We start from the raw sequence: 27,729 nt of genomic DNA, 5'->3' as shown, positions 1-27,729 counted from the left end.
ACGTCATACAACTAGAGTACCTCATAATTGTGGGCACATGGAAACACTGAATTTCAGGACAATATGACACCAGCAGCTGAATGATTAGAATAGGAGAGCTCTGGTTGCCAGCAGTATGGAAAGAAAAGTTGGGGATCTCCAGGAAACAGAAAGAGCAAAGCAATCACATTTGAAAATCCTGGTAAGCAATTAAGGAAAAAGAGAAGTCTAAGATCTCTTTTTCCAAACTGAAGTCCACAAGCTGTTTAAAACACTATTACTCTAAGACTTAGCTGAATACATAATATTCATAAAAAAAGACTATCAATCAACAGAATCTTAAAAAAGTGGAGACAATCAATCTACCATGATGATGTTCCTTACTCTAGGCTTCGGTTTGTTACACAGTATTATTAGTTTGAAGTTGGCTAAAAGTAGTTAAAAGCATCAAAAGGCTTAGCCTAAACTTAGCCAAGTTTTGCTGATTTTTGTTCCTTTTATAAAAGGCTGATCAACAGGCCTCAATTCATTAAGATAAAGAAATTAAGGATCAATCTCTTTTAAACAATCTATGACAAAGACACAAGTGAATTTGATGAACATAAGGAGGGAATCTTTATGGAAAGGATAACAAAAATTTAAGAAAGGTGGAAGGAAAAAGTCAAGGAAGGACAGAAAAGGGAAAGGGTGTAGATAATCAGTAATTTACCAGCTTTACCAGAGCACAACCAGCGCCTCGAAAAGCCAGTCTCCTCATTATGTCTGAAAGTCAAGTGAAGCCAGTGGGAGAAGGAAGGGCTTTAGAAGTGCTGATTCAGTGTTAGTATATTCAAAACTGAAAAAGAAGAACAAGAGAAGGGGGAAATAGAAAAGAAGGGTCAGAAGGAGTAACAATGAGTACGAATAGATAGAAAACATTCAAATAGAACTGCTAAAGGAAGATAAAGAGAACTGGAGAAAACAGGCATATGAGTTCTCTTTTATCTATCAAACAAACTGCTGCAAAGGCTCAGACACTAACAGTACCTGACAGTTCTTCCATTTTAAAACCAAATGCTTTCATATGTTTAAAGATGTCTCATTGAGGTTCCCCTTTACTCACATTAAGAATGACTGTCAATTCCAGGAATGAAGCATGCCTGCCCAACTGCCCCCTAGTCAATAAGAGCAGAGTTCAATCACAGAGCTGGAATGGAGAGTGAATACATGTGGGAGGCTCACATGTGACACCAAGTGTTGGCAAGCTGGAACAAACCAAGAATGGCTCATGTGAGCAAAAGGTCTGGAAAACACCCTCCCCCACAAAAAAAAAAATCAGAGACAAAACATTTATTTCCAAAAGTCCTATCTGCATTGGAGACACCATATAAAAATATGACAAGGTTAAAAAAAAAAAAAAAAAAAAAAGCCGACCATTTTGGCAGTTCAAAATTACTTTTATAAATAATCCACTGAAAATCAAACGACAAAAAACATAAATTATCAGCATGTGTATGTCATTCAGATGATACAATATCCCAATATCCTTGAATCATTAATTTACTTTGGTAAGACAAGAAAAAGTTTCAACTTAAGGATAATTTTCAAGTATTTTCTTATCCATGGGACACATTTTAAAATATATTTTGAAAGTTTAACAAGAAGGGCAATGTTATGAGGTAGGAGAAACAACAGGACCTTTGCTCATAAGATCAGAATAGGAGTCCTAAGTCTTCCACCTCTGATTATCAGTTTGATGTTGTCTCAGATCTGTTTCTTCATCTCTAAAATGAGAACGTAGGCCGGGCGCGGTGGCTCAAGCCTGTAATCCCAGCACTTTGGGAGGCCGAGATGGGCGGATCACGAGGTCAGGAGATCGAGACCACCCTGGCTAACACGGTGAAACCCCGTCTCTACTAAAAAATAAAAAAAACTAGCCGGGCGAGGTGGCGGGCGCCTGTAGTCCCAGCTACTCGGGAGGCGGAGACAGGAGAATGGCGGGAACCCGGGAGGCGGAGCTTGCAGTGAGCTGAGATCCGGCCACAGCACTCCAGCCTGGGCAACAGAGCGAGACTCCCTCTCAAAAAAAATAAAATAAAATAAAATAAAATAAAATAAAATAAAATAAAATGAGAACGTAATGCCGGGTGTGGTGGGTCATGCCTGTAATCCCAGCACTTTGGGAGGCTGAGGCAGGTGGATTACCTGAGGTCAGGAGATCAAGACCATCCTGGGTGACACAGTGAAACTCCGTCTCTACTAAAAATACAAAAAAATTGGCTGAGCGTGGTGGCACACACCTATATTCCCAGCTACTCGGGAGACTGAGGCAGGAGAATCACTTGAACCCGGGAGGCAGAGGTTGCAGTGAGCCAAGATGGCACCACTGCACTCCAGCCTAAGCGACAGACCAAGACAGTCTCAAAAAAAAAAAAAAAAAAAAAAAATTAGCTGGGTGAGGCAGTGCATGCCTGTTAACCCAGCTACTCGGGAGGTTGAGGCACGAGAATTGCTTGAACCCAGGAGGCGGAGGTTGCAGCAAGCCGAGATCGTACCACTGCACTCCAGTCTGGGCGACAGAGCAAGACCCTGTCTCAAGAAAAAAAAAAAAAGACATAAAGTGAAATCACTTCTGCAAGTTCCCCAGGCACAGGAACAGCATATTCATTTTTGTAGACCTGTCTTACAGAACAGTATTTGGTATAGGTTAGGTGCTCAATTTATCTTTTAATAAATGTATTAAAAGTGCACTTAGGGCCAGGCACAGTGGCTAATGCCTGTAATCCCAGCAATTTAGGAAGCTGAGGTGGGCAGATAACCTGAGGTAAGGAGTTCAAGACCAGCCTGGCCAACATGGTGAAACCCTGTTTCTATCAAAAATACAAAAAATTAGCTAGGCGAGATGGTGGCATGGGCCTGTAATCCCAGGTACTCGAAAGGGTGAGACACAGGAATTGCTTGAACCTGGGAGGCAGAGATTGCAGTGAGCCAGGATCGTGCCACTGCACTCCAGGCTGGGGGACAGAGTAAGACTCTGTCTCCAAAAAAAAAAAAAAAAAAAGAAAGTGCACTTAAGTGCGACCTTTAAAAAAAAAAAAAGCTTTATTTGCATAGTTTATAAGGCCTCAGCCAGGCACAGGGTCTCGTATCTGTAATCCTAGCACTCGGAGAGGTTGAGGCAGGATGACCGCTTGAGGCAGAGGGTTCAAGACCAGATTGGACAACACAGATTGACCTTGTCTCTACAAAAATAAAAATTAGCTGGGTGTGGTGCTGCACATCTGCAATCCCAGCTACTCGGGATGCTGAAGTGAGAGGTCTGCTTGAGCCTAGGAGCACAAGGCTTCAGTGAGCCATGATCACTTTACTGAACTCTAGCCTGGGCAACAAAGTGAGACCTTGTCTCAAAAAAAAAAAAAAAAAGCCTGTAAGCATCCCTTCAGCAATTTTGTTTTTCCATGAAGAGGAAAGACAGATTCCAGAGTTCAATTCCAATTTTTAAAATGGCCTTGATTACAGTTACAAGTTCAAGAGTCTGACAATCAATAATTTATAGTGGCAGTTAAGAATACTTAATAATGTGCAACTGGAAGAATATCGACTTAGTATAGACAAACGGTGTATTTCAACCGTTTATGAACTTTAGCTCTCTCCTGTATTTCTAGTAATATTTAGCAATACAATATATGCCTAAAACAAAATCTTGGAAAACAGGACTCAAAGGAAAAAAACACCTATAAATCTACTTCCAAGAAAAAACCACTTTTAACGTTGTCATTCACAGTTTTTTGGTATTTATGCCTTAGTTACCTATTATTTTTTACCAAAATGTTAACAAACCACATATTTTACAGCCTATGTTTTAGTGAAGATTCTTCCAAGTCAACATTCTTCCTCATGATGTTTGATGACTTGATAGTAATCTATCATACAGATATACCACAATTTACTTATCTTGGGAATTTTGGTAGGATATTAACATTTGAGGTATTTTGTACATTCCCAAAGCCAAAGAAAGCGGTCAAGGCCCTTCCATTCATCCACACATTAACTCTTTATTGTTTTAATTTGAAACACCTCTTCAAAACATATTTTCCAATCTTCCATTTTGGAGCTCAAAATCAAATATGGGCGACCTGTAAGTAATAAAGCAAAAATTATGCTACTCTTTTATGTGCATGAGTCCAATATGCACTTTTTGGGGGAAAGCACATAGCCAAATGGAGAAAAAAAAACACCTAAAATTATTTGTCAAGAGTCCTAATGTGTTGGAAAGTAAGTTAAAACATTTTACCCCAACATACGCTTCTATAACTACTGTAAGAATTTCTATATTCACTATACCGTGTACTTATTTTTCAGGACTTTTTCCATATTTTTGCAACTCTTTCTGCCCCTTTAAATTAAAACTTATTATAATAACAAAACCGTGCTTCCCCAAACCAAGAAATATACACAGTTCCCAAAAACCCGGATTCTTTGTGGTGTTGAGATGAGAAGCTGAAATATTTGGCCTCTACTATACAAGTCCTATTGATTAAAACACCCGGAAAAAATACGGAAAGAAAAATCAGTAAGAGTTTGTGTCGAACCGCCAAGAAATAACAACAAAAAAAAGAGGCCCTGAGCAACGGAGGAAATGAAGGACTTTCCCGACCTGTCACTGGTATTGGGGGCTGAGGGAAACGTTGACAGCTTTGAAGCTGCCCCGCGACGAGCGGGAAAGAGGAGGGCGGGGAGTTTCCGGGCCTTAGTGCGCCTTTGTCCCTGCCGGCAGGTGCGACAAAGCTACTGGGCCCATCGGGAGGCCCGCCGCCGCGCCCCGCCCAACCCCGCGCGCCCGGCCCGACCGGCGCGTCCCCACAGCCGGGGCGGGGCCTCCGCGGCGGCTCCCGCCCGCCCGGGCCCACACAAAGGCCCGGCAGCTGGCCGAGGGGGAGCGGCCCCACCCGCCCTGGGCCCGGCCTTACCCAGCCGCTCCGCCGCCTGCAGCCCCGGCCGCGGTCACCGACCGCCGCGCCCCGCCCCGTGGCCGCCACGGCTGCTGCTATTGCTCCTCCGGCCGCGGCCGCTGCCGTCGCTCCGGCACCCGCCGCCCTCACCTCCCTTACCCCTCCCGGTGCCGCCGCAAAACCAGTCCCGCGGCCGCCAAGCGATCCCTGCTCCGCGCGACACTGCGTGCGCGCGCACGCAGAGAGGCGGTGACGCACTTTACGGCGGCAGCGTAAGTGCGTGACGCTCGTCAGTGGCTTCACTTCACACGTGGCGCTAGCGGAGGCAGGGTGTCGTGCTCGTGCCGCTTTCTACAGCCAACATGAAGCGGCCTAGTAAGTGGGGTCGGGAAGCGGGCGTGGAGGGACCCATGTTTGGAAGTTGCTGCAGCCTCCACGACGCTCTTTTACGGCTACGGCTTTGTCTCTGCTGATACAGGGGTGAGAGCCTACGCGTAGGCCTTGGCCCTATTTCCTCGTAGGACCGAGAGTTGGAAGTCCCTACGGCGATCATGTTAACCGCGCGGGCTCATTCTGTGGAACCAAGACGGGCAGAGGGTGGGAAAGACTAGGCTAGATTTTCGTAAGGAAGCAGCTTCTGAGCCAGGTTTCAGGCCCAATATCTTCCTTTCCGTGGCCACGTGCAGGCTGGCCCAGGTGAGAGCTGAGAATCGCCTCCCAGACTCAGTGTTCCTCTCCTGCCTTATGATTCGTGCTGTTTGACACAAAGTGGCTGTCGTTTTGGGTCTCATAAACGCTCGTACACGCTGCTGTGTATGATCCCATTCTGATATTGTAAGAGTAGGTGCAGGGAACTTGGACTCCGTTCTGGATCTACTGAATCTAATTCTCTGGAATTTGAAAGTGGCATGTATGTTTGCATTAGGCATTTCGCATTAGTCTTAACGTTAGGTTTGGCAGCCAATAACACGAGAAAAGGATATAACTCCATAGTGCGTTAACCCAGAACTAATCATTTGCGTTAACAGATTTGTGATGTTTCTTTGTAGAGTTAAAGAAAGCAAGTAAACGCATGACCTGCCATAAGCGGTATAAAATCCAAAAAAAGGTAAGTGTAGTGCTTGAGAGAGCTATACTAAACACTGCTAAACTGATTTTGCCTTGTTCCTTTGCGGGAAAGTACGGGTTAATGTGATTTGGTTTCGGGAAATGGCATTGGATAGACTGACCATGGGCACGAGCTCTTAGGCATCAGGAGTGCAGCTGTGAGAAAGTGCAGTGGTTTGGTGATAAGTCTCTAAATTTGTTCAACATGTTAATCTCTGCATAGAGAGCCTTCTAGTTACATTTTCTTACTGTTTTATACTTACCTATGCATTACTTCGTAAGATTCCAACTAAAGCTCCATTTTCCTATTACATTTTATAGGCATAACTAAATTGCAGCCAGATTGGTTTCTCACTTGAATTCTGCTTAAGTATAAAGATATTTTTGTAAGCAGACAAAATCTCTTTAATAGGTTCGAGAACATCATCGAAAATTAAGGAAGGAGGCTAAAAAGCGGGGTCACAAGAAGCCTAGGAAAGACCCAGGAGTTCCAAACAGTGCTCCCTTTAAGGAGGCTCTTCTTAGGGAAGCTGAGCTAAGGAAACAGAGGGTAAGTTATGTTAGCCAGAATTTTCAATGAGTGGTATAGTGTGTTATGTGTGATATTTTTCAGAGTAAGGTAACAACACTAGTCACTGGTTCATCTATTTCCCTTACGGCTCTGACACAGCTTGAAGAACTAAAACAGCAGCAGAAACTTGACAGGCAGAAGGAACTAGGAAAGAAAAGAAAACTTGAAACTAATCCTGATATTAAGCCATCAAATGTGGAACCTATGGAAAAGGTATGATTAGGTCTCTTTATGAATGAGAGATCAGGGGTTTTGATTTTGTTTTTGTTGCTTGGGCCTGAGTGCAGTGGCACAATCACAGCTCACTGCAACCTCGACCACCCAGGCTCAAGCAGTCTTACCACCTCAGTCTCTGAGGAGCTGGGACTACAGAAGCACACCATCATGCCTGGCTAATTTTTTTTAGTAGACACGGGCTTTCACTATATTGCCAAGGCTGGTCTCAAACTCTTGGACTCAAGTGATCCACCCACCTCAGCCTACCAGTTTCTGGTATTACAGGTGTGGGCTGTTGCACCTGGCTGAGAGATGAGTTCTGGTGCAGAAATAAAAGCACATCTACAGGCTGCTGAGCTTCTTGGGAGGAAGACAACTGAGTTCAGACTCCATCTTACCTATTTAACAACTGCAAGTGCTGCTACTCAGCTGTGGAAAATGGAGATAGAGGTTACAACTGCTCTACTTCTAATTTTGTGTCCTTTCCCCCTTTATCCTCTAGGCATTTGGGCTTTGCAAAACTGAGAACAAAGCCAAGTCAGGAAAACAGAATTCAAAGAAGCTGTACTGCCAAGAACTTAAAAAGGTATCTTAGCCTAGGTCAGTGTCTGACAGTAGTAATGAGGTTTAAAAGACTCAAGTCATTTTTTTTTTAACCTTTTAAGATCAAGGGTACATGTGCAGGTTTGTTACATGGGTAAACTTGTGTTGTGGGGGTTTGTTGTACAGATTATTTCATCACCCAGGTATTAAGCCTAGTACCAATTAGTTACCTTTCCTGATCCTCTCCCTCCTCCCACCTTCCACCAACAAATCATTTTGTGACTCGACTCTAACTTATGCTGTTTAATGCCTTTCCTGCTATGTTTACCTGACAAATAGTTTCTTTGGTTCTAAATATTTGCACAAAACTGGTTCTGCCTGTAAGCATGATTTACAACATTTTTTTAAAAAATGTTGACATAGTGTTGAGATTGAGAAAAGTACATTGGAGTAAGCAATGTCAGGCTAAGGTCTCTAAAGTACTCTGTTGAAACTTAAGTGAAAGAGGACAAGAGGGTATTGTCTCCTTGGTGTAGTTGCTCTCCAGCACTCCCATCCCCAACATCCATTTTCCCAAGCTCACTCCCCCGTGGATAGAACCTGACTGCCCCTCAGCAGCTTTTGGCAAGGCCAGAGGGACCTACCAAACTACATAATTCACTATGGGAGGATTCAAAGACAGGGATATTTTCATTTTTGAAATCCATCTTAATCAGAGGCCTATGTTTTACTTTCCTGTGTGAGAAATGATGAGGGTCAACATTCTTCATACCAAAGTGAAGACATGAGATCCAACTCTGAGCTCACCCTGTTGCCAAATGGATAATGTCAGTACTCTCTTGTTGAAGGTATTACCAGAGCAAGGGATGTCGTTCTGGTTATTTTTTACTTAATAGGTGATTGAAGCCTCCGATGTTGTCCTAGAGGTGTTGGATGCCAGAGATCCTCTTGGTTGCAGATGTCCTCAGGTAGAAGAGGCCATTGTCCAGAGTGGACAGAAAAAGCTGGTACTTATATTGAATAAATCAGGTGGGTAAAGAGGGTATCCTTTGTCTTCCATGTACATTGGTGAGGTATGAGGATATAGTCTAATAGTCACTGAAGACTGATTAGATCCAACTCTGACCTCAGCACAGCCAAAGTATGTGCACTTTGCCAGAGACAGTGCTAGTCAGTGGGGAGGAGGTGATTTTTACAACTGACTCAACTGGTTTCTACTGTTCTTTTGCCATTCAGTATTTACTGTCTTTTAAATAAGTGTAAGCTGTTATACCCAGTTAAGTGTAGTATATTTCATCTAGGAAGTGATGACAGTGTGACAAATTCCCCACACCTACACAATGTCGGGTATTAGTTCAAGAGTGAAATAAATTGGAACGTATGTGACAAAATATTTAAATGAAATGCATAATTATGCATCTGAGTTTCAGCAGCAGGAACAAGAAAACCCAGAACAGAGAATTACAAAGCAGAAAATGGGAATGAAATCTAAAATTATTTTTGGGGTTAAGAAACAATTGGCTGTTTGGAAGGCTGAAGCAGGCAGATCACTTGAGGCCAGGAGTTCGAGAAAAGCCTGGCCAACATGGCGAAACCCCATCTCTACTAAAATACAAATATTAGCCGGGCATGATGGCAGGCACTTGTAGTCCCAGCTACTTGGGAGGCTGAGGCAGGAGAATTGCTTGAACCCGGGAGGCGGAGGTTGCAGTGAGCCAATACCATGCCACTGCACTCCAGCCTGGGCAACAGCAAGATTCCGTCTCAAAAAAAAAAAAAAAATGAATGAATTAAAGAAACAATTGGCTGCTAGCTAAAGGTAAATTCTGGAAACATAGCTCTAGGGTTAGTAGGTTTGTAATCGAGACGTTGAGTCTGTCCTGAAATTTTTGAGTGAGCAATACAAAGGGAATTGAAATAGAGAAGTGTAGATGCTGAGCTCTGTTAAGATACAGGCAGCATGGTAGGGGAGCTTGCCCTGCCCTGATTTTCTAGTTAAATCCTTTTGAAAAGACTGGGAAAATGTAAACCAGAGTAAAATCTATAGTTGCCAGATTTTGAAATGCATCTCAACAAAATAGTGAAATTGGAGCAAATGTCTTACTTCTCTTTTTTTGTTGAGACGGAGTCTGTCACCCAGGCTGGAGTGCAATGGCACGATCTCCGCTCACTGCAAGCTCCGCCTCTTGGGTTCACGCCATTCTCCTGCCTCATCCTCCCTAGTAGCTGGGACTACAGGCGCCCACCACCACGCCCAGCTAATTTTTTTGTATTTTTAGTAGAGACGGGGTTTCACTGTTAGCCAGGATGGTCTCGATCTCCTGACTTTGTGATCCGCCCGTCTCAGCCTCCCAAAGTGCTGGGATTACAGGCGTGAGTCACCGCGCCTGGCCGCAAATGTCTTGTTTCTAATTCCTATCAGATCTGGTACCAAAGGAGAATTTGGAGAGCTGGCTAAATTATTTGAAGAAAGAATTGCCAACAGTGGTGTTCAGAGCCTCAACAAAACCGAAGGATAAAGGGAAGATAACCAAGGTATCCTTTATTAGTAGTAAGATATGTGGTTCTTTCAGATTTTGGTTGAAATATGATGAGTGTACAAAATCTTGATTTAAATAAATGAAAAATTACAAGATCCAACTCTGATTTCAGCCAGAGATAATCTGAAAGGCAGTGTAGTTAGTTTAAGAGCTGGGCTCTGGAGCCTGATTGCTTGGGGTTTGTTAAAATGATTTTTCAGGTAAGTTGCCAGAATAATTCAACTATTTGGAATTTTAGCATGTGAAGGCAAAGAAGAATGCTGCTCCATTCAGAAGTGAAGTCTGCTTTGGGAAAGAGGGCCTTTGGAAACTTCTTGGAAGTTTTCAGGAGACTTGCGGCAAAGCCATTCAGGTTGGAGTAATTGGTGAGTTTCATTTCATTACTTTTTACTTTTTAATTGTTGAAATAGTTAAGAAGTTTAGCCAGCTCTCCAAGTGCCCAAGCAGCAGTGTATGGAGTTGTTGTCAAGTAAAAGGCTCACTCAAATACTAGCTTCTTGCCTATATCTTACTAAAAGCACATAACCACACACAATTTAAAGAAAAAAACTTACACAACTGTTGGCCGGGCACGGTGGCTCACGCCTGTAATCCCAGCACTTTGGGAGACCAAAGCGGGTGGGTGACGAGGTCAGGAGATTGAGACCATCGTGGCTTACACGGTGAAACCCCATCTACTAAAAGTACAAAAAGTTAGCCGGGCGTGGTGGTGGTTGCCTGTCGTCCCAGCTACTGGGGAGGCTGAGGCAAGAGAATGGCCTGGGAGGCGGAGCTTGCAGTGAGCCCAGATGGTGCCACTGCACTCCAGCCTGGGCGACAGAGACTCATCTCAAGAGAAAAGAAAAAAAGAAAACTTACACAACTGCTCCAGATTCAGGTTTTTTGTTGGAACTGATTACTATAGGAAGCTGGTTTCTAAAAGCTCTTGGTTTGTTTGAATTTACAGTATTTTCCTGCCTTTTCATTACTTGTGCAAAAAATGAAGAAACTAAAATTGGCCTTAGTATTGAAGTGAAGACACAGATCCAACTCTGATCTTGCCCTAAACATCAGGGAAATGGAAAATTAGGCAGTGAAAATTTCATGAGTGCCAACATATAATGCTTTTTATATCTGGATTTCCCATTTATTTGTAGGTTTCCCAAATGTGGGGAAAAGCAGCATTATCAATAGCTTAAAACAAGAACAGATGTGTAATGTTGGTGTATCCATGGGGCTTACAAGGTAAATGGAGGTGTCCATAATTGTAATATTACTAGTGACATACTGTTTTATTTTAGTTATCTCAAGGAAGGTGATTTTTTTTTTTTGAGACAGTTTCGCTCTTGTTGTCCAGGCTGGAGTGCAATGGTGCAGTCTCGGCTCACTGCAACCTCCACCTCTCAGGTTCAAGCAATTTTCCTGCCTCAGCCTCCCGAGCGGCTGGGATTACAGGCATGTGCCCCCACACCTGGCTAATTTTGTATTTTTAGTAGAGACGGGTTTCTCCATGTTGGTTAGGCTGGTCTTGAACTCCTGACCTCAGCTGATCTGCCCGCCGCGGCCTCCCAAAGTGCTGGGATTACAGGTCAAGCCACTGTGCCTGGCCTAATTTTTTTTAAAGCTTTTGGTGAAATAAGAGATTTAAGCCAGTGCTAGGCTTGGAGAAAAACTGATTGGAGTGGGACAGCTGCCCACAATTCAGTTTGAAAGACAAATTAAGCAAATAGATAGAGAGGAAAGCTCCCTCAGAGGAAGTGATGTTTGAACCTGGCCTTGAGAAATTAATAGAAATTTGCCAGCTAGAAGGCTGCCACCACACCTGGCTAGTTTTTGTATTTTTAGTAGAGATGGGGTTTCACTGTGTTGCCCAGGCTAGTCTCAAACTCCTGGCCTTAAGTGATCCACCTGCCTAGGCCTCACAAAGTGTTGGGATTACACTTTCGTTGGGTGGCATGAGCTACCGTGCCCTAGATCTTTTTTTTCTTGAGACGGAGTCTCTGTCTCCCAGGCTGGAGTGGTGCTATCTTGGCTCACTGCAACCTCAGCCTCCTGAGTAGCTGGGATCACAGGCACCCGGCTAATTTTTGTATTTTTAGTAGACAGCGCTTTCACCATGTTGGCCAGGCTGGTCTCGAACTCCTGACCTCAAGTGATCCACTCGCCTCAGCCTCCCAGAGTGCTGGGATTACAGGCATGAGCCACCGCACCCGGCCAGAAGGTGGCGTATTTATAGCAAAGGAAGTAGCATGTGTTTTGGGTGATGTAAACATATAAGCTGTAACATGCAGTGTTTCTCTTTAGAACAGTTGGGTATGCTGTTACAGTTTTAGATAAATGTGAAGCAAATGATGATAAACTGGATCTGACTGACTGTGCTGAGTCTGTTCAATCCAACTCTGAGCTTCATGTTCTCTTACCTTCCAAATAAACCAATGCCCCCATCAATTCCATCTCTCTTCTTTCAGGAGCATGCAAGTTGTCCCCTTGGACAAACAGATCACAATCATAGATAGTCCAGGCTTCATCGTATCTCCACTTAATTCCTCCTCTGCACTTGCTCTGCGAAGTCCAGCAAGTATTGAAGTAGTAAAACCGATGGAGGCTGCCAGTGCCATCCTTGCCCAGGCTGATGCTCGACAGGTAAAAACCCCTTCTCATGAGCTCCTTGGAGCCATTTTCTTTCATCATAAGCATTTTCAGTAGAAAAATTTTGGAAGTTTTTTAAAGTACTGATGTGTCAGATGAAGGACAGTTTTTTTTTTGTTTGTTTGTTTTTTAAGGTAGTACTGAAATATACTGTCCCAGGCTACAGGAATTCTCTGGAATTTTTTACTATGCTTGCTCAGAGAAGAGGTATGCACCAAAAAGGTGGAATCCCAAATGTTGAAGGTGCTGCCAAACTGCTGTGGTCTGAGTGGACAGGGTAAGCTTTCTTTTCTGTTGGCATTTTGGTGACCACTAGAATAAACCTCCTTTTGACACATCTTATTTTTAATATCAGTGCCTCATTAGCTTACTATTGCCATACCCCTACATCTTGGACTCCTCCTCCATATTTTAATGAGAGTATTGTGGTAGACATGAAAAGGGACTTCAATCTGGAAGAACTGGAAAAGAACAATGCACAGAGCATAAAAGGTGAGAATTGTGTGTCACTGCTATCTTCATCAGTTGACAGGCCAATAGAGGTCTGATCTGTTTACATGGGCTTTGTTTCTTCCCCAGCCATCAAGGGTCCTCATTTGGCCAGTAGCATCCTTTTCCAGTCTTCTGGTCTGACAAATGGAATAATAGAAGAAAAGGACATACATGAAGAATTGCCAAAACGGAAAGAAAGGAAGCAGGAGGAGGAGGAGGATGACAAAGACAGTGATCAGGAAATTATTGATGAAGAAGTTGATGTAAGTGTGTCCTCCATGAGTTGTTTAAAACTGAAGTGAGTTTTCTAGCATTATAATACATAATGGGAAAGAACTGAAGATAGGAAATATTTGAGGCTTGTGATCCGTTAGCCTTAATTTTACACATCCCGTTATATGTACCTCCAAGAGTTAATTTTTTCAGGTACATAACTACTTGGATTAAATGAGCAAGACAAGGGCTACTAATCCAGTACCATTTTTCTGTCACACAGGAAAAGAGCTCAGGCATGTTTGCTGCAGAAGAGACAGGGGAGGCACTGTCTGAGGAGTCTACAGCAGGTGAGGCAGGCAAAAGGAGTTCTTCTAACAAAGCAGCATGGTGTAGAATCACTTTGACTTTTTGAAAATCTCTTTTTATTTTCCTGCAATATAGGTGAACAGTCTACAAGGTCTTTTATCTTGGATAAAATGATTGAAGACGATGATGCTTATGACTTCAGTACAGATTATGTGTAACAGAACCATGTCTTTTTTTTGTGAGTATTTTTTTAACATTCTAAGCAGACTGCTAAACTTCTATGTATAATGTGTGTAAGTTATGGTATGCATGAGCTGTGTAAATTTTGTGAACATGTATTGTATTAAAACCAGGCAGTTTGGAATCCCTAAATTCTATAAAAAGACAATTCACCTCATTGTGAGTGGAAGTAGTTATCTGGAATAAAAAAATACGACACCTATTGAAAAATGTTGTTTTATTTACAGATCAGGCCACAGGTTACAACAGCAGTTTTGAATTATCTGTACCAGCTAGCTGAACTAGCTATATCTGTTCTTCTTTCCAGTCATTCAGCATTGTAGTAAGAAAACACTTGGTAAGGCAGATGGAGACATATTTATAGTCTATAGTCTGTCTGGGAAGCTGACTTCCAGACAGGGCAGTTTGTCATCTTTACCCAGCTGACACATCTTTTTCCATGGCTTGCTACGATAGGCATTGAAGCCTAGCAACTGTTACTTTGCATACATGCCATCTTCCAGGACTTCCTGAGAAATGCTTATAGTTTAAATTCTGTTTCACTTTATGTTTGAGATCTCGGTATATCTTCGGATTAGGTTGAATTTGCCTGTTGGGTCTGGAATATACCATTTTTCCCAAACATCAGTATATGAAGCAGTCCTTCCCCATGGCTTAAAATGTCCATTCCAATGGAGTAATTTGGCAGCCTTTACAAACTGAGGTGAATATCGTTTTCCAGCACTGGAACCTTGTATTTGAGACAAAAATAGGCACATCATTGTGCCATGTGAAATTGTGCAGAAAACTTAAGGGAAACAAAGAATATACCCCATCCCTGAGGATAGTTCTTTAGATACCAATTCTTTTTACTAGCTTATGCCACTGGTTAATTCTACTTACCAAGGTGGCGGACATTCCACATAGGATCGATGGTAGAGTGCTGTTGATAAAATACGATAAGCAGAGGAGGTGTTGTGATGCTACCAGCCAGGGTTCTGCTATACAATCCCTCTCTTGGTGGGACAGAAAACAAATGTTAGTGAAAAGTACTAACTCCTGTTAGTCACAACTCCCGGAATTGAAATACAACAGTTTTTCACAGCTCGGCCAGTTACATACTTACTCTACATTGAGTTTCATCCATTTTTCCAGTTGGTTAGTTATATTCTGTCGTTTCCATTCTGTCAGGTTTGCAACAAAAACTCCAGGATTAAATGAGCAAGTGCTGGCTTTCATGGAAAGCTTACGAATTCTTTCCTTTTTATAGTCAAGATAGCCAATGTAATTGTACTAAAAACAAATAGGACATAATGTATTTACTGTTTCAAACAAAAGATACAATTTTATAGCCAATAGAGAAAACAGCTGTTAAACTATGACTTCTTCAGATTAGATAATAGATACTTGAAATTCCAAGTTAGAATAGGAACCTAGATGTTGACATATTAAACCAGATGTTCAAGAAGAACAATTAGGCTGTCAAGTCCATGAAGAAGTCTACAGAAAAGCAGGCTTGAGTTTTGTGATGAAATGATTAGGGAGTGAGTGTAAATTGCAGCAAAAGAGTTCCCTGAATTTGCAACCTCTTCCCAATAAACGATATTGTAGGAAGAGGGATGTGTGGTAAGCAATTTACCTGGTTTCCTGCTCCACGGATGACAACTTTAGTAGAGGCTGAATCACAATCTTCTGAAAATGCAGCTGCATGTCCTGGCTTCAGTGGTGTATTGTAAAGGGCAAGAATATCACCTGAAATAGACAAGATGTTAAGATTTACATTTCAGTTGCCTTGAGAGTTTCCTGTTACTCCCACTTCTCCCTGTGGTGACATTTTATAGAAGACCATAAATAAAACAACCACTATAGCCCACTGTAGCCCGCCCATTGTTTTATTTAGCAATTGTACTCAATCTGGGTGGAGAACAGCACTCATGGTAACATTTTTGATACCTTGCACAATTACATCATCATCCATGTATATGGCCTTCTTTGCGCTGGGAACCAGAATTGGCAAGTAGAACCTTGCAAAGGTTAACTGGAAAAGGAAAGAATAATTGGCATAGAATACTGCACTGGCTGTGCTTTTATTTACATAGAAACTCCTAGGATGCTTTCAGTACCCATTCAGGAGAAGAAAGGACTCTTAGAACCACCCAGGCTTGGTCCCCAGGAAACTACCTGCACTATATCCACAGACACCCAGGTATTCCATTATTTCCTAATACTGCCAAGTACAAAGAAGGATGCATGGAACTCACAGGTTTCATGGATTCCCCCTGGTCAGGATCCTCCTTTACTTTCCCTTCCAAAAGTTTAGGGTCAAAATTGACAATTTTGTATCTGATACTTTTCAGGGAATCACTGTTGAGCCAGGACCTGATGAAGATAAAACACTAAATTTTAGTTTCAAATAATGTCTCCAAACCAATAAGGGAATAATGCAAAAGAAACCCTATGGACCAAATAGGTGTTTACAAGCTCCTTTTATCTCTGAGCTTTGGTTTCCTCGTCTGAAGTGATGGTTATTCCCACGAACATCCCCCCCTGAACCAAGATTATATAGTAATTATCTTATAACACTAAAACTACTCTAGAAAAATACAATACAGAATTAAGAACATTTCGTCACCACCTAGACCATCCAACTCTCAACCCAATAAATACACTGGTGAAGAAAAGACGTCAAAGTGATGGTAGCGAATGCTAATTACCAACAGAGTAATCTCTTATCTACAGACTGACTTGTTAATTCACTGAGTAATTCCACCACTCAAGTCTGAGGCACTACCTGTAAGAAAAAAGTGTTTGCTAAAGGAGTACTGCACATTTTTTCTAGGTCAGTTTCAAATCAGCGTTTTGTGGGTACTTACTGTTATTTCTGTAGTCTATTTTTATACAGCTTCTGTTTCTGTATTTTAAATGGGTTCAGAATTTACAGCTTCAAAAACTAAGTATGAACCATGGAGAAGGCCATAAGGACGAAAATGTTTTAGAAATTTGACAACTGGTTAATTTGTTAGACCAACAAATTTGGAGTAAGTTTTGTAAGTCTTAGTTCATTTTCAAAACGGATTGGACTATCCAAATTTCCCCAGATCACTATGGGGAAAGTCAAGATTTGGATCAGGACCTGTTATCAGCCTGTGATCAGCTTCACAACACTACCTTGCCATTGTTGCTAAGTCCCTTCCCACTCTAGACCAGAGCTGCTCAGAACATGTCCATGAAATAAGGAACCTGTAACTTATAAATCAACATTTACTGCTGCCTTCACTGAGAAAGTATTATTACCAAAACAACGTCAGGTGGGGTTAACAGTGCAGAGTGACAGTTGACTGACTTCCTGGCATGAGCTCCTTGTATCACTTCTCCTATTATGGGGATAAGCTCATAATACAATCCTAAAAAAATATGTCAGTTGTACAGTTTATCGGTGGTACAATTTCAATTGTATAAAACAACATACAAACCACAGAAAAACAGTTCCTGGATTGGCAGCTGGCCTGCTCTAGATCATCCTCTAGAAGCAGAATCACATAAGCAGAGCTCACCGGAGATGGTCTGCTGTATTGTTGAGAGTAACAATGTAGAAAATCACATTGGAGCGAGTGTTGTGCTGAATGCTGTTTATGGCTGCGATGGCCCCCCCAAGCCTGTCTTCAGATGCAGCGATGACCACAGGAATCTCCTCTTGTCTCCCATCTACTGCATATCGGAGAGCATTTGGAACAAAGTCTATAGGTTGAGGCCCCACAATTCCTGAATCTGAAAACACAAGGAAGGCACTGTGATACAATCTCATGGGCTTTTGAGTCCAAGACATGGAAAAAGGGAAGGTAAGGATTATGGTTCTGATTTACCTCATTCTCCCCCATTAAACTGAAGCATATAGCCCTGAAACTTTCCCTGTAAGTAAACAAGCTTTTGGAAAAATGGAGGAAGCATTTTTTAAAATAGGCCGACAGCACTTTGATACACTACTGGTAGGAAAATAACAGAACCTGTTAGAATGTATTGTGGCAATTTGTATCAAGAGTTTCCTAAGGACAAAATCTGAAATATAATCAAAAGAAAGAATTTTATTTAAATTGTGAAAACATAGCAGCAAACTAAATATTTTTTAAGTCACAAATCACAAGTAGGCATGAAACCAATTGAGTGAGTCACAATCAATTTATACAGAAAAAGTTTCTGGATTGCAATAGAAAACTGAAGTAGAGGCCGGGTGTGGTGGGTCACGTCTGTAATCCCAGCACTTTGGGAGGCTGAGGCAGGTGGATCACTTGAGGTCAGGAGTTCAAGACCAGCCTGACCAACATGGTGAAACCCTGTCTCTACTAAAAATACAAAATGAGCCAGGTGTAATGGTGAATGCCTGTAATCCCAGCTACTTGGGAGACTGAGGCAGGAGAATCGCTTGAACTCGGGAGGTAGAGGTTGTAGTGAGCCGAGATCATGCCATTGCACTCCAGCCTGGGAAGCAAGAGGAAAATTCCATCTTACAAAAAAGAAAACTGATTTAGAATACCAAAGAAAATACAGTGTATCACACAAGGAAACTGCAAGTACTGTCCTATATACATTCTTGCCTTTTTTTTTTTTTTTTCATTCCTCATTGAACCCTGGTATTTACTATGTGCCAGGCAGTATCTAGGCACTGGGGTTACAGCCATGAATAAAACATCCCTAACTTTCTGATAGACAGCCAATAAGTAAATACATATGTATGTACATGTGCTACATGTAATGTATTTCCTATTGTAGGGCTACCACCAAAAAGTTTTTTTTTTTTTTTTGAGACGGAGTCTCGCTCTGTCACCCAGGCTGGAGTGCTGTGGCCGGATCTCAGCTCACTGCAAGCTCCGCCTCCCGGGTTCCCGCCATTCTCCTGCCTCAGCCTCCCGAGTAGCTGGGACTACAGGTGCCCGCCACCTCGCCCGGCTAGTTTTGTATTTTTTAGTAGAGACGGGGTTTCACCGTGTTAGCCAGGATGGTCTCGATCTCCTGACCTCGTGATCCACCCGTCTCGGCCTCCCAAAGTGCTGGGATTACAGGCTTGAGCCACCGCGCCCGGCCTCAAAAAGTCTTAAAACTGTTGTACCACAAGATGTTATCCTGTGGAAACAAATTAATAGACATTAAAATTATGTATGAAGAGTTTCTACCATCACAGTGACATGCTTATGATATACAGAAAAACACATAATGTACAGTTTATATATAGTACAATCTCAACTGTACAGAAAAAAGATGTGTAGGAAAAAACTGGAAGGTACTAAGCCAAAAATGTAATAAGTTACCTTTAGGCAATGAAATCATTCAACCAATATTTATTGAACAGCTATAGGTATCAGCCACCATCCATAGGCACAGAAGATAAAACAGTACACAAACTGCCTTCATGGAGCTTGAATACTGTTGTCTCTTTTTTTTTTTTTTTTTTGAGACGAAGACTCACTCTGTCACCAGGCTTGAGTGCAGTGGCGTGATCTTGGCTCACTGCTACCTCCGCCTCCTGGGTTCAAGCGATTCTCCTGCCTCAGCCTCCCGAGTAGCTGGGACTACAGGTGCATACCACCACGCCCAGCAAATGTTTGTATTTTTAGTAGAGACACGGTTTCACCATGTTGGCCAGGCTGGTCTTGTACTCCTGACCTCATGATCTGCCCACAGCCTCCCAAAGTGCTGAGACGGTCTCCATCTCTTGACCTTGTGAGGCGCCCACCTCGGCCTCCCAAAGTGTTGGGATTACAGGCGTGAGCCACTGCTCCTGTTCTCTTTTTTATAAACTTTCCTACTAGGAACATGCATTACTTTATATGTATCATACATATATACACATGATAAAACATGCTATCAGAGCACTCCGTGAAAGTCAGGAGAAAGCTATTATAGTCTCTCACTCTGGTCAACTGTGGTGGGTGGCAATCCAAAAATGATTTTTGACAAACACTCGAGCCTCAAACATTCCTCAATACCAAGGGAGAACAGTATGAACAACTAATTCAATATATTGTGCAATGCATTATACAACACAGTGATTTTTAAAAATCACTTGACAAAACTTTTATTGCTACAGTCCCACTGATGCAGCTGCACAGCTGAAGGAAAGTAACTAGACTGACACTCTAGTGACTACAGCAGGCATCAAACACCAAGGACACTTGTCTGCCCTCACTTTCTGAAGCCCTGTCCTGCTGACATATGAACAGATGGCAGCCCTCAGAGGCTCTCCTAAGACCTCTGATTTAGTGAAAAGGAATATTCTGTCAGATCAAACCCTTAACAAACAACTGCTAGTACTACCAGAAGAAGAACAACTTAGGATGTCCAACACAGAGAATACCAGGTCCTCAACAGATTCTAAGGCATTATTAGTAAATGTTCCCATACCTGTAACCTCATTCCTTAACAAACTGCTCAAGCCGAGGAAGTTATGGTGCAAAACCAGTAAGAAGAGAGCAACAGCCAGGACCAAGATGATGATGTTTACTGAAATAGATAGGGAAAACCTACGTTATACCTCTTTATCTTTCACCAGGTATAAAAACAAGTTAACTTGTAGAAAGAGCATACCTTTACGGAATGACATCTTTTTCTTCTGTCATATAAATTAGCAGTTATTAACCCTACAAAACAAAACAAGCCCCCAAAGTCAGTAAGTACATGAGAAGGGACATCAAAATGCCCTAACACTTTTTTTTTTTTTTTAATTCAGGAAGAAACAGGAGGCATATATGGTATTCTGCAAGAAACTCATTTTGAATTAACAGTTTCCAAGAACCCAATTTCGGATCTGAAATTTTTGTGGTAGTCATTAATAAAAAACTTTTAAAAAGCTGGAGAAATACATAAGCTTAGTCTTGTATATTATACATCACAAGATGAAAAGCAAAAAAAAATTTAAGAATTAAGTTTCAGCCAGGCACGGTGGCTCATGCCTATAATCCCAGCACTTTGGGAGGCCGGGGGGAGGAGGGGAGTGGATCACGAGGTCAGGAGTTCAAGACCAGCCTGGTCAAGATGGTGAAACCTCGTCTCTACTAAAAACTGCAAAAAAAATTAGCCGGGCGCAGTGGCAGGGGCCTGTAATCCCAGCTGCTCAAGAGGCTGAGGCAGGAGAATCACTTGAACCTGGGCAAGAGAGGATGCAGTGAGCCGAGATCGTGCCATTGCACTCCAGCCTGGGCAACAGAGTAAGACTCCGTCTTTAAAATAAAAAATAACATAACAGAATTAAGTTTCTACTTAAAATTCCTAAAGTAGACATGGATTCAGGTTGTCTATGACCAAGTAACCTGAGGTCTTAGCCTCATCAGTAAAAACATGCCTGTTCAGAGTTGTATCCCATTCACCTTTAACATGAGTGTCCTCAGAGAAAAGAATATTATCCAAATTCACTTGACAAACCCACAGCAGAGAAAAAGTTACAAAAATTCACAAAATCCAATCGATATCAAAAGTTTGGAGTGCATTTCTAGCCATCGTAACTAGCAAAAACAAAAAAATGTTTATTTTAGTTTATTTTTTTAAACGGAGTCTCATTCTGTCACCCAGGCTGGAGTGCAGTGGCACGATCTCAGCTCACTGCAACCTCTGCCTCCCACATTCAAGCGAGTCTCCTGCCTCAGCCTTCCCAATAGCTGGGATTACAGGCGTGCACCACCATGCCCAGCTAATTTTTGTATTTTTAGTAGAGATGGGGTTTCACCATGTTGGCCAGACTGGTCTCGAACTCCTGACCTCGTGATCTGCCCACCTCAAGCCTCCCAAAGTGCTGAGCTTACAGGCGTGAGCCACTGCGCCCCGCCAAAAAAACATTTAAGGTGCTATTCCCAAAAACCATCTCTGTTAGCTAGCTATTCATCTCTTAAGAAGGTGGTGTCTAATTGTCGCACTGTCCTGGTTGGTCCTCCTCAGCTCATCTGACCTTCACCTTTTCAAAACAATTCAGTGGAAACAAGATAGGTGGAACTAAATTTATTTAAAAAATAAATTCCTTCAACAAGCTCTTGGTAAAATGTTTCCTTAAAGACATTTTACCAACCAAGATATTGTGAACCCACCTTTTAACCCTTACTATAGACCCTGGATCTGTAACTACATTTTCGTTAGAGTATACAATTGTGTACGATTTGATTAGCAACACAGTTGGTCCTCAGTATCAGTCGGGGATTGGCTCCAGGACTCCCCATGTATACAAAAATTCACGAATGGTCAAGTCCCTTATGTAAAACGGCATATTAGAGTCAGCCCTCTGTATCTGTAATTTCAATCCGTGGTTGGTTGAATCCAAGAATACAAAACCGTGGATACAAAAAAAAAAAAAAAAAAGACCACACTGGCCAGGCGTTTGAGACGAGTCTGGCCAACACAGTGAAACCCCATCTCTACTAAAAACACAAAAATTAGCCGGGCTTGGTGGCGCATGCCTGTAATCTCAGCTACTCAGGAGGCTGAGGCAGGGCAATCACTTGAATCCAGGAGGCAGAAGTTGCAGTGAGCCACGATCGCACCACTGCACTCCAGCCTGGGTGACAGAGCGAGCCTTCATCTCAAGAAAAAAAAAAAAAAAAAGACCACACAAAGATGTATCTATTTATACACACATCAGAAAGTCTGTTCAATCACACCAAGAAATACAGAGCATGGGAAGGACACAGGAATAAACTCTTGCCCATCCCTCATTCTGCCTTCTACACGTCCTGACTCCTTCTGAGGTCAGAAAAGTGTCAAAGGTGTCTGCATTTTACTGTTTGGTCTCTGCCACGTGCAAGGATGAAAGGGCACTGAGGATATACATAGACTTTCTCCTACCCTTTCATCTGGCTGGCTCCCACTTGGCTTTCAGAAGTCAAGGTAGCCTCCTCCAAACTCCACGTTGAGCTGCACCTCCCCTGAGCTCCCACATCTGCGCCTCCCTCTCCCAGGGCTAATCCAGCTGTCACGTATTTCTGGCGTGATGTGGCTGTCTCCCTTGACACGCCCTGGGCTCTTCCAAGGCAACAGCCTGGTCTTGGTAACAACCGTGTCCTCGGTCCGTTGTCTGGCACAAACAAGGTGCCGTGAATATTTGCTGGTTGCATCAATGAGGTCAGCAGTCCCACCCTGTCCCGGGAGTGCCTAGAATCTCACTATCTGTGGCTAACCCTGAGTACATAACCTGGGGGCCGGAGAGCCAGCTGGGACCCAGAAGCCCGGGTTCCTCAGAACGGTTTCTCTCCAAAATGTGAGCATCCCACCTGGCTCACGGTAACAGAGGAGGGTCTACGATTTAGAGATACACCAGCCTTGAAAGAGAGGCTGAGTGAACCTTTGGCTGGCCTCTATCAGGAGGGCCCAGCCTGGGTCTGTGAGGGTCAGTAAAGTCGGCCAGAATGTGAGAGGGCCGAGTTCGGGAGCCCCCAGATGAGGGACTCTCCACGCGGATGAGAGGGACAACCGAGGACCGAGGTCCCCTCTCCAAGGAAATTCTCTCTCTTGTGGATGCCGCCTAGGGTAGCCCCCTAAATTCCAAGGGTCAGTAGGGCCCCCCTTACACTTTGAAGTGATCGGAAAGTGATGCGACGCTCCGGGGATCCCGCCAGGCTCAGAGATATCCCTGCTTAGGGCTCCGACAAGTCGTTCCCCTCAAAGGCTCGCCGCGGCCGCCTTTACTGCAGGCGATGGAGGAGATGGGGATGCAGCCCCGGCCCGCCCTGCCAGCTCAGCGCCCGCGCCGCAGGCCCCGGGGCCCAGCCCGTTGTCTGGCCGCCCGCGTCACCTGCACGCTGGGCCGAGCCCACTTGCCCTCTAGCTCCGCGGCAGCCGCGCAGCCCCACAACACCCAACCAACCCGCAGCGGTGACCCCTAGAGCGTCGCGCCAAGCAGGCGCAGCGGGGCAGCCCTGCCGCCGGGGTCCTCGCAGAGAAAAGACCGTCGCCATGGAGACGCGGCGCGCGCTGGCGGCCATTGGGCCGCGCAGGCACTGTCAAGGACAGTTTTCGGGACGGGGCCCGCGGCTCCAGGCACCCAACAGCACTGACGGTGAACCCTTCACGGCCGCGCGATGCCTCGACGCGGCGGCCGCCACCGCCACCGCCTCAGCTGCCCTCGCGGGCAGCACGCCGCGGCAAAAGCGCACGTCGCCTAGCGATGGTGCGGGGCGGGGACATGGGCTGTATCGGCCCGTCGGAGACTTCCGCTTCCGGGGCCGCGGCCGTCGCTCTCCCGGGCGTACAAGGCCCGCCTGGCAACGCGCAGTTTCAGACCTTGGCCCTCACAGTCCATAAGTCTCGGTCGCCCTCGCCTCGCAGCCTGCCACCCGCGGTCGGCTGCCCGCCTCCTCAGCCAGCCATGCTGGAGCATCTGAGCTCGCTGCCCACGCAGATGGTGAGGGCGCAGCCCCGGGGACCTCCGCACGCAGCTCCTGTGCCTGGCAGCTTCGAAGCCCCTGTCGGAGCACCGACCTAGTGCTGCGCTGTTCCGGGCCCTGATGGTTACCCTCCACCCTCTTTACCGAATTGCCTCCTGGGTCCCCTTCTCTTCTACTCCGCGAGAATCTCCTGTCCATTCTCCGTGAGGGTGTTTCAGTTCCTCCCGGGAAGCCCAGAATTTAATTTCTTGCCCAGGTCCATAGGTGAGCGGGAGACCCTGATATTGGGGTTACCCTGTGCCAAAGTTTTGAGGTCAGGGCAGAAATTGTTATCTCCTCGGCGGTGGATCCAATTCTTTTTTTCCTCTGCTTCACCCCAGGATTACAAGGGCCAGAAGCTAGCTGAACAGATGTTTCAGGGAATTATTCTTTTTTCTGCAGTAAGTATTGGTTTTACGTTTAATTTCCGCCCCCGCCTCCCTCCCAACCCACAGTTTGAGTGTTTTTAATATACTTCATTTGTCTCTAGATAGTTGGATTTATTTACGGATACGTGGCTGAACAGTTCGGGTGGACTGTCTATATAGTTATGGCCGGATTTGCTTTTTCATGTTTGGTAAGAAATTTGTGGGTGTTAGTGGCAACCTGGGTTTTGTGAGTCGGGTTGGTTTGGTTAGACCTACTCAGTAGTGAGACCCAAAGCCAATGTTTCCCTCATCCTTCCAGACAGCGTTTCCCTTTGCTATCATTGGAAAAGTAGAATGCCAAAATAGTGTCAGATGGTGTGAACTATATAAAAGAACATAGCTTATTTCCTTTGGCAGCTACTCTAGGTAATAATCTTAAGGTGAAAGCCAGCAGGAGTTTTTCATGGTGCTCACATTGCCCCCTCACCTGTTATTTATTTATTTATTTATTTTAAATTTTTTTGAGACGGAGTTTCACTCTGTTGCCCAGGCTGCAGTGCACTGAGGCGATCTCGGCTCACTGCACCTTCTGCCTCCCGGGTTTAATCGATTCTCCTGCCTCAGCCTCCCGAGTAGCTGGGACTACAGGCTCACATCACCACACCCAGCTAATTTTTGTATTTTTAGCAGAGACAGGGTTTCACTGTGTTGGCCAGGCTGGTCTCAAACAATCCGCCTACCTTGGCCTCCCAAAGTGCTTGGATTACAGGCGAGAGCCACCACACCTGGTCCCTCACCTTTCTTTTAGGTCTTAAAGCCATTTGTGTAGGCAGTAAGCCTGTTCCCATCATCTTACAGTGTTTTGCATGGACGGTGGCACAGAGCCTTTATAGGAATATGGATTTTTTTGTTTTTTGTTTCCTCAGCATGGGAGTCGTTTGGGAACCTGGCATTATACATAATTTTTTAAACTTTTAATAGCTATAATTTATGCATTTCCTCTTTTCTGACCCAGCTGACACTTCCTCCATGGCCCATTTATCGCCGGCATCCTCTCAAGTGGTTACCTGTTCAAGACTCAAGCACAGACGACAAGAAACCAGGGGAAAGAAAAATTAAGAGGCATGCTAAAAATAATTGAGGTTTTCATGATTCAGCACCTGCTTTTGTTTCCTGTGAGATGAGCTAAATTGCTTTCATACCCCAGAAAAGAGCTAAAACCATCTAATGCTCTTATGGCACAGCTGTGTGTAGATTTAGTTCTCTTTATACTTCATTTCTAGCACAGTTGGGTTTTGATTTATATAAGTAGTTTAGACCTTCTCTTCATAATCTTGCTGTGAAATGGGGAACAGAACACACAAGTATGCAGTTTCTTTCAGGTATAAATAATGAAGAATAAATGCCTCATAAATGATAGTACAATGTAACTATCAAAGTTTTGTAATTCATTATGAGTTGTTAAACCATTTTAATATTTCCAATTAAACCTCATAGTGCAAGTTCTTTGTCTAAAGGATCTTTTGTTCATTATTCTGCAAGGAAGATAATTAGTAAAAGCCTAAGTTAGAAGTTCATGGTTCTTCCAGGTGCAGTGGCTGTCACTTATAATCCCAGCACTTTGGGAGGCTAAGGCAGGAGGATGACTTGAGCTCAGGAGTTTGAGACATTTCATGGTATATAATTAATAGTTGTTACTAGAACATTAGTTCCATAAGAATAGGGACCTTGTTTTTCTCACTGCTGTCTGCCCAGTACATAGAAGAGTACACGATGCATTGTAAGCACTTAAGATTTATTGAATGAGAACTGCATTGTACAATATGGTGCCACTAGACACATGTCTATTTAATTAAAATATAAAGCTCTTATCAAACTAGCCATGATTCAAAGGCTCAAGAGCTATGTGAATAGTGGCTACCATATAAAACATTTCCATCACAAAGTTCCATTTAGCAGATCTTATATAAAACCTTGAATAAAATTTAATAGAGAAGTGATTTTGTATTTAACATGTCACCGTTATTGAATGCCTATAAGGCCATTCCAATAATGGATAATGTACTAAACAACAGGAAAAAAAAACTGCAAGAAGTAAAGGTTGTGCAGGTGATATTCAGTAACACTGCAGTATAGCCAGAGCAAGGACATATAACTTCCTTTGCTTTATAAGTCTATGGAAATCAAAACTTATAAAAGAGAAAACCAAAATCAGAATTATTGACACTTCAGGCCAGGCATAGTGCCTGACGCCTGTAATCCGAGCACTTTGGTAGGCCAAGGCAGGCGGATCACCTGAGGTCAGGAGTTCAAGACCAGCCTGGCCAACATGGTGAAACTCCATCTCTACTAAAAATAAAAAAATTAGCCAGGCGTGGCATGTTTACATGATTACAGGTGGCATGTTCCTGTAATCCCAGCTACTCGGGAGGCTGAGGGAGGGGAACTTGAACCCAGGAGGCAGAGGCTGTAGTGAGCCAAGATCACACCACTGTACTCCAGCCTGGGCAACAATGAGACTCTGTGTCAAAAAAAAAAAAGAATGATTATATTGGGAAGAAAATGTATAGTCTTAAAGATGAGTTTTTAAATTAATTTAGGAAGATGAATTAAGCACTCAAGTAAAAAAGAACGATAAAAGTGGGAAGAAAACAGGATCAATGTTTAAACAAAATAAAAATATACAACATGGGAATAAGAAAGTATGGGGGAGGTCAGGTGTGGTTCATGCCTATAATCCCAGCACTTTCGGAGGCCGAGGCAGGAGGACTGCTTGAACGCAGTTTGAGACTAGCCTGGGCAACACAGACTTCCTCTCCACAAAAAATTTTAAAAATTAGCCAGGTGTGGTGGTGCATGCCTGTGGTCCTAGCTACTTAAGGGGCTGAGGTGGGAGGATCACAAGCCCAGGAGGTCAAGGCTACAGTGAGCTATGATCACCTCACTGCACTCCAGGCTGGGTAACAGAGCAAGACCCTGTCTGAAAAAAAAAAAAAAAAAAAAAAACGGGTGAGATTAATTCTAGTAAAATACCTGCTTTACACCAATAAATTAGAAAAAGTAAGTAAAATTGATGACTGTCCAGAAAGATGTGGATTTCCAAAACATGCAAGGAAAGGAATAGCTCAAGGATACCAAGTTTGCCAAAGATTTGTTCCCAACTGGGCATTGGGACTTGATGGTTTTGCAAGTTGAGTTCTAGCAAACCCTTCAAAG

The 27,729-nt window shown here is 43.5% G+C and overlaps 4 protein-coding genes, 1 long non-coding RNA gene and 3 other non-coding genes across 49 annotated transcripts in view; 6 read left to right on the top strand and 2 right to left on the bottom strand.

Moving 5' to 3' along the window:
- PBRM1 (polybromo 1) overlaps nucleotides 1-5,097 on the bottom strand; it is a 151,468-nt gene extending 146,371 nt beyond the window's left edge. For 5 of the 40 annotated variants that reach the window (XM_031663289.1, XM_031663292.1, XM_021934333.1 and 2 more), the window contains exon 1: nucleotides 689-736. In XM_031663289.1, the coding sequence (XP_031519149.1) occupies nucleotides 689-736 (48 nt within the window). Of the gene's footprint in view, nucleotides 1-688; nucleotides 815-1,081; nucleotides 1,803-4,035; nucleotides 4,780-4,928 lie in introns of those variants that run through there. The other 35 variants (XM_031663294.1, XM_031663293.1, XM_031663296.1 and 32 more) reach the window with 26 other exon arrangements.
- A 7-nt stretch (nucleotides 5,098-5,104) lies between these two features.
- Nucleotides 5,105-13,979, top strand: GNL3 (G protein nucleolar 3). 2 transcript variants are annotated; one of them, XM_021934348.2, is made up of 15 exons: nucleotides 5,105-5,285; nucleotides 5,960-6,018; nucleotides 6,430-6,567; nucleotides 6,688-6,801; nucleotides 7,307-7,390; nucleotides 8,244-8,376; nucleotides 9,770-9,882; nucleotides 10,126-10,252; nucleotides 11,024-11,111; nucleotides 12,335-12,509; nucleotides 12,650-12,792; nucleotides 12,871-13,007; nucleotides 13,095-13,270; nucleotides 13,504-13,570; nucleotides 13,665-13,979. In XM_021934348.2, exons 1-15 carry the CDS (start codon nucleotides 5,273-5,275, stop codon nucleotides 13,745-13,747), a joined length of 1,650 nt encoding a protein of 549 aa, XP_021790040.2. In that variant the 5' UTR covers nucleotides 5,105-5,272; the 3' UTR covers nucleotides 13,748-13,979. The 2 variants fall into 2 exon arrangements, with proteins under 2 accessions (XP_021790040.2, XP_031519161.1); XM_031663301.1 differs by lacking the exon at nucleotides 5,105-5,285 and adding an exon at nucleotides 5,296-5,390.
- On the top strand, nucleotides 8,418-8,485 carry LOC116274018. The gene has a single exon (XR_004182501.1). It is a non-coding gene; the product is annotated as a small nucleolar RNA SNORD19 (small nucleolar RNA).
- Nucleotides 9,922-10,005, top strand: LOC116274028. Its single transcript, XR_004182508.1, has one exon. It is a non-coding gene; the product is annotated as a small nucleolar RNA SNORD19B (small nucleolar RNA).
- Nucleotides 12,203-12,279, top strand: LOC116274021. Its single transcript, XR_004182504.1, has one exon. It is a non-coding gene; the product is annotated as a small nucleolar RNA SNORD69 (small nucleolar RNA).
- GLT8D1 (glycosyltransferase 8 domain containing 1) lies at nucleotides 13,968-23,924 on the bottom strand. 2 transcript variants are annotated; one of them, XM_003894314.4, is made up of 11 exons: nucleotides 23,291-23,924; nucleotides 22,569-22,797; nucleotides 20,328-20,380; nucleotides 20,145-20,243; nucleotides 17,303-17,516; nucleotides 16,010-16,127; nucleotides 15,702-15,786; nucleotides 15,388-15,500; nucleotides 14,875-15,041; nucleotides 14,652-14,764; nucleotides 13,968-14,499 (listed from the first exon to the last, which is right to left on the bottom strand). In XM_003894314.4, exons 3-11 carry the CDS (start codon nucleotides 20,341-20,343, stop codon nucleotides 14,309-14,311), a joined length of 1,116 nt encoding a protein of 371 aa, XP_003894363.1. In that variant the 5' UTR covers nucleotides 20,344-20,380; nucleotides 22,569-22,797; nucleotides 23,291-23,924; the 3' UTR covers nucleotides 13,968-14,308. The 2 variants fall into 2 exon arrangements, with proteins under 2 accessions (XP_003894363.1, XP_003894362.1); XM_003894313.4 differs by lacking the exon at nucleotides 22,569-22,797.
- On the top strand, nucleotides 17,479-20,592 carry LOC110742564. Its single transcript, XR_002520372.2, has 2 exons — nucleotides 17,479-17,587; nucleotides 20,470-20,592. It is a non-coding gene; the product is annotated as an uncharacterized LOC110742564 (long non-coding RNA).
- SPCS1 (signal peptidase complex subunit 1) lies at nucleotides 23,820-26,016 on the top strand. The gene is made up of 4 exons (XM_003894316.4): nucleotides 23,820-24,123; nucleotides 24,487-24,546; nucleotides 24,636-24,722; nucleotides 25,529-26,016. The coding sequence occupies exons 1-4, from the start codon at nucleotides 23,887-23,889 to the stop codon at nucleotides 25,652-25,654; spliced, it is 510 nt and encodes a 169-aa protein (XP_003894365.1). The 5' UTR covers nucleotides 23,820-23,886; the 3' UTR covers nucleotides 25,655-26,016.
- Nucleotides 26,017-27,729: the final 1,713 nt, after the last annotated feature.

This window comes from Papio anubis, chromosome 2 (assembly GCF_008728515.1).
Source record: "Papio anubis isolate 15944 chromosome 2, Panubis1.0, whole genome shotgun sequence".
In the NCBI taxonomy this organism is placed as follows: domain Eukaryota; kingdom Metazoa; phylum Chordata; class Mammalia; order Primates; family Cercopithecidae; genus Papio; species Papio anubis.
The sequence above is the reverse complement of the archived record's forward strand: the minus strand, read 5'-3'. Positions and strand labels throughout refer to the sequence as shown.